At 43.4% G+C, this 21626-nt stretch overlaps 1 protein-coding gene across 7 annotated transcripts in view; it reads left to right on the top strand.

Moving 5' to 3' along the window:
- Positions 1-21393, top strand: part of TCF7 (transcription factor 7) — a 120416-nt gene extending 99023 nt beyond the window's left edge. For 2 of the 7 annotated variants that reach the window (XM_054036776.1, XM_054036774.1), the window contains 2 exons: positions 5375-5423; positions 14192-14362. In XM_054036776.1, the coding sequence (XP_053892751.1) occupies positions 5375-5423; positions 14192-14271 (129 nt within the window). In that variant the 3' untranslated portion in view covers positions 14272-14362. Of the gene's footprint in view, positions 1-2368; positions 2459-5374; positions 5424-7552; positions 7626-14168 lie in introns of all 7 variants that reach the window. The other 5 variants (XM_054036768.1, XM_054036769.1, XM_054036770.1 and 2 more) reach the window with 5 other exon arrangements.
- The last annotated feature ends 233 nt before the right edge of the window (positions 21394-21626 follow it).

Below are 21626 nucleotides of genomic sequence, written 5' to 3'. Positions count from 1 at the left end.
TGATCCAAAGCCCGTTGCAGTCAGTGGGAGTCTTGCATTTTCTTTTAGCTGCTCCCTTCTCTCCTAATGCTGCTAAGATAAATGATCACGCCACCAACTGTGTTTATAGCCACTCCTTGGCTTCCCAGAATGGCTGTTCTCCAGGTGACTCCTCCTTCCATAAGTCTGCATCTCTCTCTGTGGCACTCCACCAACCTCAGCCAAGGATCTCCTGATGGAACATACATGGGGGAATTTTGCATGTAGCTCTTCAGGGTTCTCAGTGGCGTGTATTCCCCTGGGATGGCTGCTAAACCAGTATCCGAAGCAGCAGTCAGTGGTGTTATGAGTGCCAGGGCAACACCAGCAGCCTCTGAAACAGCAGGTTGCTTCCCCCCCCACACACACACGAAGATGGAGTGCTTCCTTTAACAAAACCGCCTCGTTCTGCATTTCTCCCACTGAATCTTTTCTCCTCAAAAAAAAAAAAAAAAAAAAAAAGAGTGCCATCTGTGCTTTGGAAACATTCTCTCACCCTACTTGCACTTCTCCAGTAGCCCCCATATCTTCTGCTGACCATCTAGGCTCTAGCAGTCTGCTCATCAGCTCATCCAAAGTTGTTTTGGGACAGAAGTGCCCAAAGCCAGGAAGCGGCTGCTTTGTGATTTTTCTCACTGTATCTACAACAAACGCTTTTCTGTCTCCCCAGTTTTGTAACTCAAATGGGGAGGAGGAATCTAGGTCAACGCCCTTGGCACGTGACTTGATATGAGACAGGAAATACAGTTACTCCCACACTGAAGAAAAGCTCACCGCGATTAGGAGCTTTCCACCTTCACTCAAACCACAAGAAGTCATATAAGAAGTCACAGGTCAAAGCCAGCACTGCAAGCAGCCCTTTCATACAGGACAGATTTGCTCCAGCAGCTCTTGTGCGCTTGTTAATAGAACTCATTGGGACACAAAGGGTGTTATTATGCATTCTGTGTCAGAGAAGCAAGTAGAGGATAAAAATGTGTTTCCTTACTAACGGGCAGAAGAAACAGAAGAATTGATAGGCGGGTCCAGAACAGTGAAGAGAGAATTGAAAAAACACAAAACTGGCTATTTTTAAGAGTCCTTAACAACACTAATGTGGTCATGGCTGTTATCACCAAATATTGTACACTAAGAAGAGCATCTTCTCTTCAGCGATACGTCAGCCGCACAGAATGCTGTCAATCCCATGGAAGCTCTTCTGTTCAGCCTTAACATAGGCTTCCTTTAGAGTGCACTGCTTTACTAGCGTGAAGATAAAATCTATTTTATTTTTACAAGTTTCTAAAATGCGCCCAGCACTGCACAGAAACATAAAAAGGCATGGTCCCTTCTGCAAAAGGTTTTAGTCTCATTTTCTTTGTGATGCAGTGAGGTGACAAGCAATAGGAAGGGAAGTTGTGAGGAATGGCCAGAGTTACGGTAATAAGATCACACAGTGCCTCAGTTGGGCATGGGCATATTTTGTTCTATTCATTTAAAAAAATATAATAATGATGGGCCAAACTTACTGCTGGTGTAAATCACTGGGAGAAGCTAAAGAATGTTGTTCAGCAGTTTAGACCCAACGCTAATGTGAGTAGAACTATCAGTATGTAAAACAATTCCAATGATAACACAGGGGAAGGGGAAGACAAGGAGTCAATTGAAATATTGCCCTATGGTGTTGGCAACCCAAATAAGAGAGGGAGTTTGAAGAAAATAATAATCTACTGTATTATTTAGTAACACAGGCAACATATGAATTTATCTTGACCATATTCTTGAACGTCTACACACTGAAAGAAAGAAGATACCTCTTAGGGTTGTTTAACCAGCCAGTTGCCATTTTGAAGAATCAGTTTTGGCACACCTGGGAAGCAACAAGAAGGGATTTGCTGATTCGCCGTTACTGATTTAAGGTTGGGACTAGTATTGTATTGTCAATCAAGTGCATTACTTTCCTCTTCGGATCTCATTATACCCAGCTTTGCCAACCCCAAGCATTCAAGAGTCATGCCTTAAAAACAAAACAAAAAACCCACACACACCATCCCTGATATTTTAAAAGTAATACAGTTGGGGTTCTTTTTGTTTGCCTTATGCTGTTTGATGGGTAGATCTCCAAATATATAAGGTTCATGATTTCAAGCTTCTCCCTGCAACCCTGAGGGCTATTTTTGTCTGCTGAGATTCTCTCATACCATAATTCTATGAGCTGGGACTTTAAAAACCACCATTGTGAGACTTGCAATAAAGTCTGGGGCGTTGACAACACTGTTTACCTTCTGTGCATGTATTGGATTTATTTAAAGAGATCAGTTACTATTTTAAAACTTTACCATTTTTACTATTTTAATACTTTGCTCTTCAGTCTTCAGGCTCTTCAGCCCGTGAACACACTCAGTTATACTCAGGGCCCCTGGAATTCTGCGGCACTTCAGGGCCAGTTTCTGCGGCAAGGGTAAGAGAATTCTGCAGCGAATGTTAGTCAACTCTGCAGCAGTGAGAACGTGTAGCTGTCTGCCACTCTGTACCCACCGACTCCAGTGTTAGCTGCAGAATTCCAGGAGCCCTGAGCTTTTCACACTTCCATGGCCATGGAATCGCTCACTGGCTATGGAATTTATTTAATCCTCTCACTACACTTCAGAGTACAGTGTGGGCTAAATGTTGCTTTAAAGTCAATGCCCGGTATGTCATTGGACATTGTTCTATTATGGAACATAACAGAACAGAGACAGACGTGAAGAAATTGCAACAAATGGACGATGTTTTTTTTCCATTGAGGTATTGGAAAAAGTTAAGTCTGGGACCAGCCCAGTAGTGCTGGTATCTTTACTCCTGATCTTCAAGAACATTAGCTGGAGTGTGAGCATTCAACGCTATCCAGCGACTTATACCCATAAGTCAAGCCTGTGCCAGCAGGACAGCTGGCATCAGACACTCATTGACAAGCAACAGTGAATGGAGTGCCTTGGATTTAAAATGCCAGCCTTATTTTGCTCAGATGGAGTTTAGTCCAAAGGAGGGTTATCGCTATGTTCTAACCAGCTCCTTCAGTGCAGCTGAATTTGTAACATGGATGTGATCGTAGACTAGAGTTACATAACATGGTTTGACCATACCCACAAATATCAGGGAAGCAGTGTTAGCACTTGCTAACAATTAACATGTTTGAGCACAGTAAAAGCTGGAGTGTGGACAGGGCCTCAGTGGTCTCCAAACTCTTAATCACTTTTCTTAAATTATATGGAAGTCTTATGCACCATCTTTGCTGCCTGTTGTGGAATAATCAAAGTGCTTATGATATTGGATTCCAGGACTTTGAAAAATGAGGAAAATATATTCCAGAAAATAGTAGATTTATGGAACGTGAAAAACAGGCCCTAGATAGTTGAGCAAATGCTTATTTTAAAAACAGTGGCTATGGTTTCACTTAAGGGGACCAGAACATGTAGTTGGAAAAGTGGGTGTTCAGATAAATAAACTGTTTGGCCATCTCACCTGCATTGATTTCCATTCCATGTGCCTAGTGCTTAGCCTCAGAATGGAAAAAAATTCAAATCATCACCTCTCTGCTTTTTGGTTACGATCAAGTGTTTTGTTAATCTAACTGGGGGTCGTATTCTCCTGTGACCGGAGTTTATGATCTATGATCTACCACACTGGGGCATTTCCTTCTCTAACTACTTGACGATGATTTATCTAGAGACACAAAGTGGGTGAGGTAATGTCTTTTATTGGACCAACTTCTGCAGGCAAGAGAGGCAAACTTTAGAGCTTACAGAGAGCTCTTCCTCCAGTCTGGGAAAGGTACTCAGAGTGTCACAGCTAATTATCTGTCAGTGGCATCCTCAGAACTGCTCGTCCTCTCATTTTTAGTAACTCCTTCATGACAGTTGAGGAAGATATAGCCTCTCTATAGAATTTGCTACCTATGTTAGCGATATCCCTCCCTATCAGTTTACTCATGCCTTTAGGCACATCCCTCCAAGAGGAGCTTCAGGAAGAAGAAATTCCACCTCCAAGTTTCCTGCTGCACCAGGCTTCTACACTCTTTCAGGTCCCTCCCTGCTGCAAGGCCAGGCCATGATGGTGACTCTCTGCTGCACAGGGACCCAAAGCAGGAGGCTCCTTGTAGCTTCCTTCTCTCCCCTGGCACTTTCAGAGATCATCAAGGCACAATCTGGCCCTACATGCCCAGAACTGTCTGTCTATACACAATATCTATTACTGCATGTGGGGAGAGATTCTGATTTGGTGACTTCTGAAAAATGGTGTTGCATCCCGTAACTTCCAGTGTATGTTGAAATACTTGTCCTAAGTCGTTACCAGTATGTTCCCTTTCCACGAGGGTTCGCGCTATATCTTTTTGTCTGTCCATCTGTGTTGAGTTGGCATTTATACAGATCAAAGAAGCAGTGTTTCATTCCTGCAACGATTCAGCTGGCCCATTGGCGGCTACCTTGTGGAAGATCCCTAAGCCTGCACAGTCTGATTTGTGGAATAAATCACTGGTTTTGGTATGTGCTTGCATTTGGGAATATGGCTGGCAAAGGAAAGCCCCCACTGTGCTGCCTGAGCACTTCTCTCACTGAAGGGGAGACAAAGTATAACAGTTGTTGTTCAGGACTCTGTGTCTCTTCCTTTGTATTTAAAAACATGGTATTTCATAGTAGAGTTTGCTGTCTCCAACTGTCAACAAGGTTCTTCAAAATGAATATCAGAGACTAGATAATCTCTGGCAATTGTGAAGACAGATAGCTCTAAACCAGACAGAAAATGAAGCAGTGGTTTCTCCCTATGCTTTTGTTACACCACGCAGGCCTGTGTTCGCCACGACTCACTAAACTGTAGCTTAACCATGACTGTACATACATCTCTAAAACTCTAAGGAAAGGTTGGTTTTACCAGCAACCTTTTTCTGAAGTTATCAACCGTAGCTTTGAAAAAAAACCACACACCTTTAATTCCTAATGTGTGGATTATTGATGGGCAAGTGGCCAATCAGGTGCCACAGAAAGCTGTCTGGTTCTGTACAAGGCCCCTCGTTGCATCATCTGTGATGAATGAAATGACAAAAAGGGAGATGTACATATCAGACTGGGCAGGTCATGTTGGGAGGTTTAAGTTTGCTACTGGCCCTGAACTAAGAGACCTGGGTTTTTTAATATAAGCAGAAGAGGGCTCATGCTTTTAGTTCCAAAGGTGCTTGGTTCAGTCCTCATGGGCAACAACAACTCCAGATGTTGTGACGCTTCATGAATTTTACTTATGCCCTATGACTGTCCCTTTCAATTGTTGTAGTCATAATACTGAACAGCCTCCACCAGTCCTGAGAGAAGAAACTAATATTATTTCCCCTCTTGCATCTTAGGGAAAAAAGAAAAGACGAGCAAGAGAAAAGCAGCAAGACTCCAATTCAGGTAAACTAATTGGTACTGAATTCAGCATGTTACTCAGTAGCTTATCACTGGGTGTTGTATTTTGCCATCCAGGTTTTAGCTCATTCGGTCAGCTTTCTAAAGCTAAAAAATGGCATATTTTAAAGTCACAGTAAATTTCTTCTATAACTATCTTGTTCCTAAAAACACATGGGTGGCGTTTATGAAAACTGAGCAAGCGGGATTCCAGACTTGAAGAGCTCTTTGTAGCTCAAAAGTTTGTCTCTTTCACCAGTGAAAGTTGATCCAATAAGAGATATTACCTCACCCGCCTTGTCTCTAATATCTTGGTACTGACACAGCTACAATACTGCAGTCAAACTAGATTGTGGCTAATAAATCATTTTTAATAGACGTCACCCCTACAATTTCTTCTGCCACAGAGATATTCAGGGGAAATGCTCCAGTAGGTTCTGAATGGCAGGAGGCACCAATATCCTTTAGGCAGAAGTGATGCCTTTAACCGTTAGATACGCAATATTGATGCATCTAAGAGCTATGAAACCTCTTTAAAGGCCACCCCAGGGACCACATCACAAATCTTTTTGTAGTAGAAGTGGCCTAAAAGTCAAACAAAATTGCACTGAAAACCATGGGGTACTTTAATGTGGTTGCTAACAACAGAGAGCTCTTTATTGGAGGTGGACCTAGTGCAGATTTCACTGTGTAGATAGATGTGTGTGCACACCCACACAATCCAAAGTTATTCACATCCTAAATTTGGAAGCATTTCTAAGTTATCTGTACTAATGGACCTTTGTTATATCACATCCAGAGAAAATGTCAAGGCATATGCTTTGTGTCTCTCATGAAGCTAAACTGCACATTTCTTATAGTAAGTTAATGTTTCATCTCACTTCTTGCCTAGATTGATAACAAATGTAAGATTTCATGTAATATACGTGGTGTAAAAATAAATAATTTCACCCACCACTGGAATGCAGCCCTCCTCGGGCTGGAAGGCAGCTGCTGATTAACGGCACAGAGCAGGAAAAGTTGGCAATTATGAAAGTGAATGAGTAACATTGACACAAAGGTACTGCCCAGATTTCATTTACACTAGTGCGAAAAGTTCACAGGTATCTAAATGAAAATAGGGCACTACCCCAATCAGCCCCTATTGTCACACAGCAACACTACACAGGACTTTAGGGCAGTACATGCAGAAGAGTGGCTTGTCCATTAGAACTAGAGAGAGACTTTAGGGAAGCAGAATGGAATTGTCCCATATGGGTCTCATTGGTGCTATTTGTTTTCAATCTGCTTCTGCAGTATTTTCCTCTTCTGTTTTAATATATATGAGGACTCAGTTCTTTGGGCGGCCATTTAACCAGGGAGCAAGTAAGATTTCAATACAGGAGGCAATGGGTGGCTGTCTGATTTGGCAGCATTTCAAATCTAAGAAGTTTGACGTTCCATAAGAAGCAATTAATTTCCAGGTAAATTCCTAGCTTTCCTGTAACTGAGTGTTGACTGCCTGGACTTGGCTTTGTGGAGAAGTAGTTGAGCTAGGAGAACACCAGAGGTGGGAGGGACCAAAGTCTCCAACATCTGTAACATGAGGCCATTTCCCAAACATCTCCCCCGTCCCCCACACTGGGTGTAATCTCTCTGAGGCTAGGTCTACACTACCCGCCTGAATCGGCAGGTAGAAATCGACCTCTTGGGGATCGATTTATCGCATCCCATTGGGACGCGACAATCGATCCCCAAATCGACGCTCTTACTCCACCAGCGGAGGTGGGAGTAAGCGCCGTCGACAGGAAGCCGCAGAGGTCGATTTTGCCGCCGTCCCTACAGCGGGGTAAGTCGGCTGCGATACGTCGAATTCAGCTACGCTATTCACGTAGCTGAATTTGCGTATCTTAAATCGACCCCCCACCCCACCCCACCCGTAGTGTAGATGTAGCCTGATACTTGCCTAACAATCCCTTTTTTACAGGAAAGTGGGGTCTGAATAGTTCCGTTGCTGAAGAATTGGATTTTAGTCTGTTAGTTTTGTCTTAAGTGGCTGAAATGATGTTGCATCTTTTCTTCTTCCTCCTGCTCCTCCTCCTCCTCTTTGTGCCTCTGTCTTGCCCATTCTCCGCCACGCATGCTTCTGTGTTCAGATCCCGCCTCTCCTAAGAAATGCAGAGCTCGCTTTGGCCTCAACCAACAAACGGACTGGTGCGGCCCATGCAGGTGTGTATCAGAGAAACTCTACTCTGCTTTTAGTGCCTTTTCCTCAGCGCATTGTTTTCCCCCCTGTATGTGGTTTTATTTTTCATGCATGTTTCTATAGTGCCCTTGGCTCCTAACACACAAAACAAACTACTGGCATTGCTAAAATTTGTTCCTTCCAAACTGGGAAGGTTTTCCCCGGGTATCATTGTTGTGGGCTGGTATTGCTGAAGGTTCCCCCCAAATTTTTTCAATTTCTAAGAGAAGAGAGTTAAAGGGACGTATGTTGTCAAGGTTGCTAGACCCAAAATTCGACACGTATTTCTTATAGCAGGTTGGTGAAGTGCATGTAATAGTTTACGTGTTTTATTAAGATTCATATTTCACTGTTCCTGGGAGGCTGATCTACAGGGTCAGAGGTTCCTACAATGGTGCACATGTGGAATGGAGGAACACAAATGCTTATTCCCCATCTTCCTATTTCCAAAGAGGGACCTGATGTGGAGCCCTTTTCCCCCCTATATGGCCACCACTTTGAGGGCCCATACAACGTACCCAAAGTGCTGCCTTTCCCTATTTACCTTTGGGACTAAAAATGTACATTACTGTAGTACGCTGCCATTAGAACAGTTAGTGCCCCACGCAATGAGATGTTCTGAGGACTCCACCAACTCAGGCTTCCAAGGAACGAATGAGGGACTAGAATGAAATACCTTGACAAGTGAACAGAATGAGTAGTACCTGGGTCAGAGTGTCATTAAGCAGTCCCAGGCATGAGAGGCCCATGACCTACTTCTGGACAACCATCTATGGAGTAAATGCAGCCTGAGCAGAGTAGAGGTGTGTATGGTTCTCAGTACAGTCTGCTGAGTCACAGGGCATTATAGTTCCATCTTTTGGCTTCTGTCTAGCAAAACCTGAAAGTTATTTGCATTGTATTAAAAAGCAAATAACCTGAATCTCTAAAGGAATATGCAGCTATTAGGGGCCTAGATGTTGGCTGATCACAGCCTGTGATGCTGGAACATTCTTGGCTGGAAATGGGGGCTTCCAGACTGGAGCTTCAAAAAACACTCTCTTCTGATTGATCCAGGATGTCAGATACTGGCTATCCTTCAGAGACCGCGCTATTTAACGGGCAGTGTCCTGATACAAGTTGTGTAGTTAGATTGGTCCAATTTCCAGCATATCACTGGTCATAAAGAGTCTTAGTTAACCCCTTGTATTCTCCTCCTACACAAAATCGCTCCTCGTCTGTATTTGATCTTTCCCCGGGGGAATTCTTTGTATAGCCCTGAAAATTCCTCATTTCCCTTTTTAATACAACACACCCTCATGATGCCACCACAATCACCACCTTTCTGACCTTGGACGACTGGGGTGCCCTTGGCAGCGCTGAATGCTGCACCTAAAATTGGTCAAAGAGCCTCTTGTGTGATGTAGGCCTTTCCTAGCAGCAGTGCCAGTCAGGGAATTGACAGACCAGGACAAAGTGTTGAATCCGGGTCTCCCATGCAGCCCTGAAGAGCACAATTCCTAGGTGTGTGGGCAGTGTTCGTATTTTTACTCCCAAGTTTATTTGAGATCTCTTAATTAGGATGCAGTGCTAACACTTTGCTTTGCCTGATGTTGCTTACCAACTAACACGCATTGCTGGAGTGCTCCTAAGACCTTAGCATGCTTTCTTGTTTTTTACCCTGACATCTCACATACTGTATAGTAGCAGCTGTTCTGCAATTCCAGGTACTAATACACAACAGCCAACTTGGGGGCTTCAGAAGTGTATGCTTTCTCATCATTGACATCTGCCTCTGACAGAAACCTCCAGAGAATATCCATTCCAAAATGGGAGAGAATTAACTGATTAAAATGTTTTGTCCCCTCAGAAGTTGTATCTTCATCTGGGAAAGCTTGGTTCTATTAGACTCTGTTTCCAGCCCCAACATTTAGAGGAAAGATAGTGGAATCTATGTAATTGGTGAACTAGTCTAAGCAATCCATTGAAGTCTCCACAGCTTGGGTCATGAGGTGTATTTTTATTGTGTCCATTTATCTTTTAAGTTGCATAGCCTACATGTAAATTTTAGGCCTCAAGGGTTAATGTATCTAATCAGGCATGGCAGGTCTCCTTATGGTTTATAATTTTACTGTTTAAAGAGGGAGTTATTCAATTCGTTAACCTTTCCCCTCCCCCACACAGATTTTTTGATTGAGTATAAAATACGGCAGTCAATTTTCTTCCTACACCTACCTCACACACAGCAGCAAGTGCCTGAGGTGGCATGGGGAAAGGACTTCACCATGGGCTTGTCTACAGTGGAAAATTCTATCCCATTAGAAGCCAGGTGAACATTCAGTTTACACAAGGACTGTCATGTTTAATACCATATCTGCTGGTTCACCCTAAAGTGAACCACAGCACTGACACTTTGAATATAGAAATCCTAGAGACCAGGTGAACTGGGAGCAATGTGATAACTTTAGTCCAGGCCTTCTTGCTGTAACACTGAGAATACTGTCTTAACTCCTCCTGCGTACTTACAGATAACTAAATGTAGGCTAAATCTTAGCATTTCCGAATAGATTGAACAATGGAGTAACCTGTCAATGACTCACTGCCAAGTAAGTTTACAGAGAAGATGATTATTAGTACATGCACTGTTGAAGCATCCCTCCTCATAGTCTGTGAATGAATGGGGCCCCTGGAGCTACTCTTCTGCAGTGATGTATGGGGTGGACTGTATGACCCAAGTACCCTTCTCTTCTGCCTGGATTTGCTTTTCAAAGTGGTTAGAGTTTGTCCTACAAAGGGATCTGGTCCATAAGACTGGGGTCATGTGAGAATAGAGGTAGTGGAATATTTAGTGAATATTTGCTGTGAATTTACCCATTTTCTTTATTTGAGAATGGATTTTTCCGAACATCTGACCAGCTCTGTTTAATCACAGTCCATTGAGAAAAGGTGTAGAACGGATTGTTTTGAATCAAGGGTTTGGTTAAGGGTTCAGTCCAACACTTCCCCCTATTCTACCTCCATTACACTCCTCACCAGTATCAGAGCTTCTTACAGGGACAATTCATGGTCAGCTTTCCTCACCCAGAAGGTACATTGGTTGAAGTGTGAGCAATGGAGTTGTCATGGCAGCTGCTGTCTTTTCCTGAGCTAATTAAACCAACAACTGCAAGTGGCCTGTACACCAGTATAAACAGGCGTTCTACCCTCCAGACACTCACAGGCCAGACAATTCTATGTATTCGTGACTCTGCTGACTTTCTGCCTTCCCCAGGGACAATGCTGGCCCTAGATTCATTAGCATCCCAGACTTGAAGGAATTTGGCATCTTCTGACCACTTTCCTCCTCTGGCCAACCCACCCAGTCCCCTCCCCTGCAGTTTTTCCTCCTCCAAAAGGTTGTCCCTGTTCCACTACTCATGGCTGAGCAGGAGCACGTTTCAGTCTTAGATATGCCCCAGAGTGCTCTGTGGTTGTGCTTTAATGCAGGCACTGCACAGCCAGTGCAAAGAATTTGGGATTCAGAGACACTGGAGGCCTAGGCAGGATCGAGGGTCCCCTTCAGGAGGAACCAGGGTGGGCAGATGGAGGAAGCAGTTCAGAATAGCACTGGGGATAGATCTGTTCTTCCATGAGGAGCCATGGGTGGCCATCTGCTATGCCTGAGGCGGTCTCTGTCTTCTACCTGATCCCCTCTTGTGGATCAGGTAGAAGAACCAGAGTGGGTGGCACTGCAGCTAGAATGGAGGGACATGAGCGCCCTACCCCCTAATTTAAGTCCAACTTTTGAAAATGTTGGCCTCTTTTCGATCCTCTGGGGAAACTGCCATCCTTTCCCCTGGCTAATCCTGAAGGGGAAGGGCAGAACGCTGTAGTTATCCTTCCTTGTTTCCCCAATGACTACATTGTTCCCAAATCATTCTTCCTTGTGCCTTTGTTTCCACTTCAAACTATAGCCGTAGAAGAGTTCAGGTTGGTGCACCCCTCCTCCTCCACTGAACAGGGATGTTACCAACATGCTCTCGTTCTTGGGTTCTCAGAACGAACTATTGGTAGGTTGTCAAGCTACCATAAAAATGATCGTGTATTTACTAACAAATGTTAACACATGTTACAGGTCTTACCAGCTGATTGTTTAAAATACGTGTATAGAGAGAAATCTTTTTGTCCTGCACTTCAAGTGTAGCCATCTCTGGGGTAACCCACAGCCCACATTACTCAACAACTTGGAAAAGAGAAGGAGTCTATGGCCTACTGAAATAGCCATGGGGAAGGAGGTAGGGAATTAACCTCAGTGACAAAATCCAACTGGGATAACACCCCTATTCTTGGGAGAAGGCCATGAGTGATCTGAAAGCGTTATATCCGATCTGAAAGAACCGCCAGTAGCAGCAGTGATCTCAGAACCATGACTGGGCACTGGCTCACTCTGGATTCAGTAGGTGACACTTTTCCCTTTGAATTACCAGCACCATGTCACTTCCCAAAACACTTGGGCTTTCCCTATATCCTGGCCAAGTACCTGCTTAGCTTATGTGGTCCAGCTAGATCTCGGCTTAGTGTGGTCTGAGTGCCAGAACATTGCATGGTCGGCTGTCCAAACACCCTCATTAGTCATTCCCTTCCTACTGCTCTGTAAAACCAGTATTTTGAAGTACTTACAGGACTGGAAAGGATGAGAATAAGGGAGCTGTAGAAGAGGACTCACCACTGACACACCTCCTTGTGGCTGGTTGTGGCATAGCGTGCTCTCGGTGTCCCCTGCCAACAGCTAGTCAGGCTCTGTGGTGACATGCTTCTTCTGGTGACTCAACCCATCCAGCCAGGTCACTTTAAAGTGTCTCCTCTTCCAGGGAAACCAAAAATCCAACAAACAATTGTCCAGCATACTCAACTCTTTGACCCAAGTCCCAGCTTGCTAGTCCTTCCACTCCTGGTTTGCAGGGTCTTTGCATAACCTTTGTTGCCAACCAGGGAACCCAGATCCTCCAGCCCAGAGACCTTGTTACAAGCAGGCAAGGTCTGTCCATTCAGGCCCCCTTCTTCCACCTTGAGCTTCTTCCTTGCTAAGCCAGTACATCAGCCCCTTCCTAGGCTCACCACACACTGACATTGCCCCCCAAGCTACCAGAGGTCTCAGGCTTTACCCTTCCTGCAGGGCCTGGCTTGCAGGATTCCCCTGGAATTCTCCAAATCCCCAACCAAAAGTTCAAACTTAAACCACTGCTGTCATTGAAGTGGAGTTCTTCACAAGCCTTCTACAGTACTCTGCTCCTCAGCTGAACACCAGCACCATCTCCCCAGAGCTTTGGCCCCAGTTGAGACCCACCACTGGAACTATCTCCCCTCTTACTGCTTTTCCAAGTTCTCTCTCCTGACATCTATAAACCCATTTTCAGACAGCAGGGTCATCTCCAGCTGAACCCTCTCAAGCCTTTTAAGGAAACCTGACTCACTTCCAGGTGGCTCTGCTAATTTACCTACTTGGCACCTCTCTAGTGCTAGCAGGTGCATTAATTGAGCATTCAGACTCCTGCTAACCCTCTTGGTACCAGTGTGGGCTTTACACCCTATCACAGGGGCCCTCACTTAAGGACCTGCTGTCTGGGCCAGATAACGGCAGCCCTTTCTGTGCCCCCGATTCACTGTCAAGTTACCAAGGCTGAGCACCTCTAACTGAAGGGGTCTCCCCTCGCAGTGACCCACTTCTATAGTGGGTGTGACTCTTTCCCAGCCCTAGGCAGTGCCAGCTTTCTCATACAAATGCAGCATTGCCCATCTTCCCAGAAGTGACCTTGGGCCACGTAGGCACAAAATAATATTTAGCACTTGTTTTCTTGACCCTCATATACTCCACTTGACTTGTGTTTTGAGCTCTGAATAGTCACACTAGAGGTGTTGAGAATAATGGTATCAGCTGAAGCTTTATTTTTTGGCTCATTCTGGATTAGTCTAATTGTCCATTCTTATTAGATATCAAAATGGTTAAACTCGTTAAAGTTACTGATCTGTATAAAAGATCTATAGAACAACTATCTTCTTGTCACTGAAAAAAAGATGGTCTTCATTTGCTAGGGCCTTTGGTTCTTTATCCACCAGCCTAAAGTAAGGCTGAATGCTGTTATGCTGCCACCTACTGACAAGATTTGGAAACTGAATGTAATCAAAGACAACACAGGCCCAGTTCAATTCTTGAGTTATGCCGATTTGGTTTGACGTTACTCTGCATTTACACCAGTGCAGCTGAGACCCGAATTTGGTCCTCCACTTCTGTTCTGCACACTGTCTGTCAGCCAAAGGCTAGCTCCAAATACTTTTGGACAGCCCAGTTACAGTTATCTAACAAAGAGTAGCAGAGAGCAATAGTTACAGGCCCAGAAGAGAGAGGCTGTTGGCTCAGCATTGAAATAAATTGAATTTTTATTTTTTATTTTGTAATTTGATGTTCTGTCTTTAGCACTCATTTCTGCTGTGTGCCCTCTGTTTACAGTGAATACTGTAATGTTTTCATTTTAAATATATGACACTGTAAATTCACCCTTTATTTACAGATAACTCTCTTCACTGTTCTTAGGAGGAAAAAGAAGTGCATTCGGTACTTACAAGGAGAAGGACCCTGTTCCAGCCCAGTTTCTTCCGATGGAAGTGCTATAGACTCCCCTCCCTCTCCTCTGGATACACTCCAATGCATATCCTCTGCTTTTACTTCAGACAAGCTTGCTACATCTGCTGATTTCGCACACAAAGAACAACGCAATCCTTTCCCCACCTCTATTCATGTCAAAAGCGCTCCATGCTCCTCTGGACTGACCACTCACTGCTCATCCACGCCAGATGTGTCAGTAGCATCCAGCGACTCCTCAAAGTACAGTGTGCCATCAACAGGAACATAGGACCACATTGTACAAGTCAACACTTACTAATGCATGGGGCACTTTGCTTTTACCAAGTGGTTTTGCTGCCCATTGAAATGGACTGGAGGCTCATCCAAATTACCCATCATGCTGTAAAACTGTGTTTTCAAAGTCAAGGGACAGCTGTGTCCTGAGCCCCCAACTGATTCAAAGATGCTGGAATAGTCAACGTTTTTATCTAGAGCAAAGATAGAAAAATGGTGTCTCCCTCCATAAAAAGGGTGAAATGAGGACTCGCCAAAATTAAAAATGCCAATCAGTAAACAAATCTTTCATCCCCACCCTGAGCTTCCTTTTACTGCATCATCTGCTCAAGTAGCTGAAAGTGAAAGCTAACTCCCTGGCTTGTTACATTAGATGGTAGGTGCTATAAATCTTAAGCATTGGTTTCTGTTTCTTGCATCCCAAACAGCTTTGAATCATAGTCAGTCACAGATCTCTGGCAGCTATTTCACCATGGAGTTAGGAAAGCCTGTCTCTGTCTGAGAGCTAAATGTTGGGAAGCTAGATTTCACTCTTGACGGGCTTATAAGAAAAAAGTGAAATATAGGCAAATTAGGTAAATATTATTAAACTTCTTGTTCGAGGACAAGAAATTATTGGTTACAGGTAACAGGTCTTTGCAGACATGTCAAGTTCTCTTAGCATACAGAATGGCAGACAAACAGTGAGCACTCAAAGCAGAAAAGGAAGCTTGGACTGGCTGCTTGAAGGTCTATCTAGCCAATGTTTCATTGTTATAGAGCTAAAATACAATAGTAACATGTCAGTCAGGTGCAGAGTCCTCCTTGCTGCTCAAGTTCTTCACAGTAAACACTGGAGAATCAGACCCCTTCAATGGAGGACCTTGCAAGGCTCAAAGTAGACCCCATCTGCCATTAAGGCCTTGATCCTACAAGTCCTGGCACAATAGCTGCAGCAGGGTCCATGAGATTATTAAGAATCAGCCCAAGTGTAAATAGAGGCTATATGTAAGGTCAAAGCATGGCTGGCTGCACAGAGCTGATGTAAGTCTCAAGCCCCTGTGCACTCATTGCCTTACTCTTACAAACCCAGGGTAGGGTTAACAGGGGATGTGGGCTTGAGCATGATGCTCATCACATTAATGAGGTGCTTACCTCCACTCTTCCCTTTTCAGCCTTTCTCCCCTAGGAGGCAGGGATTTTGAAGCAGAACACAGTCCCTGCTGCAGGGTTTTGCTCCCCATCCCCTTTAACCTCAGGTGTCACTCTGCAGTGCAAGATCAAGCTTTCGGTGTGGTTATAAGTGAAATGAGCTGGTATACAGCTTCGACTAGCTAGTTACACTGTAGATTTTACAATGCAAATGATTTCCTCTCTGCTCCCTTTCCCATTTAGTGGCTGTCAAACATTAATACAGTCTCTCGCTCAAGTGTCTAGGGATTTCTGATATTTATATTTTGAGCCTGGTAAACAAAAAACCTTTAGGGGCCAGATTTGGATCTCAGCTCCACTGATGTAAATCCAGAGTTATTCCACAAAAGTAACTGGCATGACTCTAGATTTACACCATTGTAATTAAGATCAGAATCCAGACCCTTGTGGGTTTTTTCCTGCTTTATAAAAAACCTATTCTAGAGCAGTGATTCTCAAACTTTCGTACTGGTGGCCCCTTTCACATCGCAAGCCTCGGAGTGTGATTTCCCCTTATAAATTAAAAACTTTTTAAATATATTTAACACCATTATAAATACTGGAGGCAAAGTGGGGTTTTGGGTGGAGGCTGACAGCTCATGACTCTTCCCCCCCCCCCCCCCCCATAATAACCTCATAGGCCCCAGAGGGCTCCCAACCCCCAGTTTGAGAACCCCTGTTATAGAGTGAAGAGAAAAGTACCATAAAACATGGGGGGGGAGGAGGGAAGAGAAGAGGAGAGACTTTTTTTTTTAATTATACATGATAGGATTTAGAATACTGAATACAAACTTAAACTAGTAGTATATAGGCTTGCAAGAAATTTAAAAGGACCTTTAATAGACAAACTATTTTTGTATTTTTTTTCTTAAGGCAACAAAAACTTTTTTTACATATGTTTATTCCAACTCATTAATAGGTTTCTATATCAGAGACTGAAGATCAGAAAGCTGCTTATAGTGTAGAGCTCTATAGTGATTGGTTCCCTCCACCCCATTTAGTTCCTGTTGCTTCAAGCTGCTGTAGATTTTTTGGGGGGGAGGAGAGGGGACCATGCAAATTCTTTACAAGAAAATCTAAAGTGGTTGCTTTATTAATCTCCATTCTCTGTACAACTGTAACCTCCATTAGTACTAATGGAAGTTACTCTAAAAGAGCCTATTTAACCCTCAGACCACTGGCATTGTCTAAACTGCCACACACATATAAATAAAAGCATATGCTGACAGTCACCCCAGCGTTAATGGTGTAGCACTGGTTCAATATTTGAATTAGTAGCATTTGAATGATTTCCAACCAATGTGGAAGACAGCCTGGCCAAGTGGTTAAAGCTGAGGTAGGTGTCTATTTGCAGCTTAACCACTGACTGACCTTACGCAAGTCTCTTCACCACTCTGTGCCTCAGTTTCCCCATTTGTAAAATGAGAATGCTAATATTTTTTCAAGCACCTTGAGATTCTCAGATGTAAGGTGCTGTGGACGTGACAAGTAGTAGTAATAATATTAAAACCACAATATATGGTTCAGCTATAGCATGGGTTAGTGGTTGGATAGGTTAGTCAAAAAAAATTGGGTTGACAAGTGAAACTTGCACCTACAATAGTTGTGCAAAACAAATGTAACCTACTCCCTCAGCAGACACGAGAGGCGAGTACAAATGGACAAACAGAGGTGGCTAGCTAACAGCCCAGGATGCTATTGGGGAAAGTCCTGCTGTATGTAACGAGCACCCTTTGACCAAGGGCCAAACTCAATGCTGGAGTAAACAGACATCACTACCATTGACTTCAGCATTCAGTGGAAGTTGCACCCACTTAGTCTAATGCTAATTGGGACCCCAGAAGTGCATGGCAGCATCTGGCATAGTACAGGGATGCACTAACTTGGGAAGGGCTGCCTGATATCAGTCTACTCTTAGTTGATTTCCATTTCCCACTGTTGCAGGATCTGCTTGGTGGCCCTCTGGCTAACACCCCCTATTCCTCCTACAACTTTTCCTCTTCCCCCCCCAAAGTAGGCAAGTGATGTTTGCCTAGTTCTGGAAGCAGGATTAGATCCCTTTGCAACTTACACCCATGTTCTGACTGATGTACACTATCACTAAACGTGGCCCTTAACCTCTAGCCTTCTTCTGACTTTAAAGCAAGGCAAATTATATTTTGCATAGATGTACACATTCAGCTTTTGACCCTATCCTCTGCTCTCAGACAGCAGAGTAGAGGGCTGTAACTCCAACTTACACTGGTGTGTGTAACAGAGCAGACTTTGTTTATTATTCGAAACATGCAAGGAGACCTTGAAGCTGCCCATTCCAAGGAAAAATATTGAGTAAATGTTATCACCTTTTACAACATGCCACAGGAAGCCAAAACACAGATCTTAAGTTTTTTAAATACCAAAAAAAATAAAAAATAAAAAAAAAGTCTTTAGCTATGCTATAGGAAGTTTTACTTTTTTAAAAAAAGAAAACCTTGCCTGTAAATTTTTACTGCAGCAAGATTTAGTTCTCATGACAATTTCAATTTTTTTTTAAATTACCCATTTGATTTCCTGTTTGAATGTAGAAGTCACAGAAATACCACTTCATTAAGTCAAGTAAAACCACTGTATGTATGTAGCACGGATAAGTGTTTTGCAGCTGTACTTTCATTTGTCCAATAACTATCCACCATATACTGTAATTTTTTTTTTACTTCACTGAGTTTGTATTTTTTGGCTTTTATGTTCAAAATATGTTTATAAATAAAGAAGCGTGCCAGCCTGGCCCTTCAAAAAGGGCCACTGGAGGTTATAATCCTATAAAATCATATCATAAGAGCTCATTTCTTACTATTTTAAAGATTCCTGTGTTTCCTCCCCACCTGTAGGCAGCAGGGCTTTTTAGACTATTGCGTGTAGCTAACTGAGTATATGAATGACAAAGAAATCTGCTGCTTCAGCTACTAGCATTCTCCATATCACCAATCCTCTTTTCCATGCACAAGGGCCTAGTTCAGTCACCCTTTGGACTGGCTCAGCTAACAGCTGTATCTGTTACTAAACATGTCAAGGGGAAAAAGCCAAAGAGAAAAGAACATGAGCACAGCTCAGAGGGGACAGAAGCAGCCTCATTCTTTTTAAGCATTTTGAAAATGAATGTAGTGCTGATAAAAAATGCCCATTTATTCACATCACTGACAGAAGCCTGGGCTACCGCCTCCTGTATTCTACTCAACACATGCTATGTCCCAATAACCTAGAACTACCACCTTTATATGTGAGGGGAGCTCCTGCTCCACCTCCTTACACAGCTGACTGATCTGAGCAGTCCAGTATGTCACTGTAGTCCCATATCCTCCCCCCTGCAACAGTCAAAAACCTAGATGCTTTCGAGAAAAGCATAAGAATTCTGCAATAGGCAGCTATAAAATATGCACTATCCCTACCCGCTCCCCTGGATCTCATCCTGCTCTCTAGTAGACTGGCTTTAGCTCTTAAACATGAGCCTTAGTCTTTCTTCCAAAGCTTTCCCCCTTCATTAGTTAGGACAACCCTGGCTATTCTTGATATCCATAGAAACCGCCAATCCCTTCTTGACTCTGGTTAAGTTCACCCTACCTTATCTGCTGAAAGTAAGACAACTAATATTTCACAGGCTCCTACTGCCCTCGGCTGGTTTTGAACTGGCACCGCAGAAGCTGAAACCTGTAGTCCTGTAATAACTCCTGAGCCAATCAGTTCCCCAGAGACATTTCTAATGCACACTTATAAAGGAAGATGTGTAAAGGCTAAAGGATGAGCTGTTGGATTTAAATCTGGTTAAAACTGGAAGAGTTGAGAGATTAGCAACAGCTGATTAGCTGAAAGTTTGGGGGGGGGGGTGCAGGGGAACCACTAATCCAAAACTACCTTGACTTGTGCTGGGGGTGGGATGGGCAGGGTTCTTTTCTCCAGCTCACCCAAACAGGAACACAGTAGGATACAGAGCAGGTGCTTTTTGGGCAGTAGATTAGGGCCCCAGCTAAAGCATGAAGAGTTGCTCCCCTAAACAGAGGCATAATCAGCTATTTTGATGGAGCAGCCCCACCCCGACACTTCTAGTTTTCAGAATTAGTGGAAGGAGAACCAGGGAGCATACTTCCTACCTTAGTCCCTTTAACTAGGCCTGTTCTCCAAAGACCTCCACACAGCACTTATCACATTGCTTCTCCCTTCACACACAGCTCAGAGGCACAAAGACTAAGTTTTGCCTATGCTCATCTCCCCAGCAGGGTGGTCTTTAGCACACAGATTTCTATTGACAGTGCCTCAAATCAAGGGCACCCATAAACTCCCCTCTGTAGCTTTGCTACTTGAACTCACTTAAGGCAGCAAGTAGCATTTTAAGAGGGCATGTTCTGCTTTGAAGAAAAAAAAATAAAAAAACCACACTACTTTCCCCAAACTTTGGTACAGGCACAGCCGGAAATCATTTTAGAGCAAGCTACTCCACATCTACTTACAAGCTGGAGATTTGTAGGTAACAGCCTCAAAACCAGTCTTGAATGTTCCTGGAATGGCATGGGTAACACTATTTCTTGGGGTAGAAATGGTGCTGCGCTTCTCCTTGTCTCAGTAAGTGCTGAAGTTATCACAGCCCTGCAGCACTATGCTATGATTTTTTATTTATTCTTTAAAACACTAGACTAGTTAGAATATCAGCTCATTGCTCCAAGTGGCATTTTAGACTAGAGAGTGTTATTCTGAAGTCACAAGAATCCTGCAAATGAATGAACATCTTGGATTATCAAACCATCCATTGAAGATCAGCAATTCTCACACCAGAGGAGATACTGCTTCTCAGGTGCATTACCTACAATTAGGGCAATTCAATACATATTCTTTAGTCTGCCCCTCCCCACTTTTCATCTAAGGATCCAGGACCTTGCTTTAATATTAGTCTTCGAAACAGGATTAACTTACTCCACTAACTATAGCACTGGGTCTCATTTTCTTTCCTAAAGAGTATACTGTTTCCTACAGAAGATTTTTGGTGTTAACATGTCTAAGATTAACTGCATTGCTTGCATAGAAGAGGCCCCATGCGTCATCAAGAGCATTTATTTTGGTAGCATTAGGATGCTCCAATGATGCTACCATTAAACTGAACCAAGGACCCATTATCCAGCAACCCCTCGAGATGCTTTGGCAGGCTGGAGGAAGCCAGTTAAGGGATGGATGGAGAGCAAGTTTGCTTGGGTGCTACAGCAGTGGCTCGCCAACTTTTCATGCTGTTGACCATCTCTTAATAGCTATCCCCAACTCTCCACTGTTTGTCACTCAGTTCCATGGACTGTAGACGGAGAAACTGTTTATAGTGCAAACTGCCAGTCAGTCACAGAGTCAGATGTTAAAATGTTCTCTACATAGATTGTTTACGCAGCAGCTACATGGAAGTTTACCAGCAACTTCAAGTTTTAATGTTTAGCAAGACGGGTGCTATTCACGGAGCGTTCTAGAGGCTGTCAAGTTGCTCGTTAAATAAACTAGATTTTTCTAACACAATGGTCATTAACCCTTTAACACCACTTAGTGCAACACCATGACCTTTAAAATGAAGAGAAGTATATTTATTAAGGTTAATTCTAGTCTAAGGTTTATACAGAAAATGGAATGCAATAAGCTAAGATCACACCTCAAATGTTTAGTACACATCCATCTCCTTCTCCCTATAAGGGAACCGTAAAAGTCAGAAAACCAGTTACTGTTTAACTAGTTGCAAGTGGCTTTGTCCAAAAGAAGTCACACTAGATACAGCATTTGCTTTGTTTTGTATGCAATAATGAAGAATCTACAAGCTGTGATTGTGTACAGTACATAGGGGAAATATTTCTTGCAGACACATGAAGCCATGTTTAATAAAGCTACATCACAAGCGGGTTTAGAATTGCCTAAAGCCAGCTACTAATGACATGCTGGATCA

The sequence above is a fragment of the Malaclemys terrapin genome, chromosome 8 (assembly GCF_027887155.1).
Source record: "Malaclemys terrapin pileata isolate rMalTer1 chromosome 8, rMalTer1.hap1, whole genome shotgun sequence".
Lineage (NCBI taxonomy): Eukaryota > Metazoa > Chordata > Testudines > Emydidae > Malaclemys > Malaclemys terrapin.
Note: the sequence above shows the minus strand (reverse complement) of the source record. Positions and strands in the feature narration are given on the sequence as shown.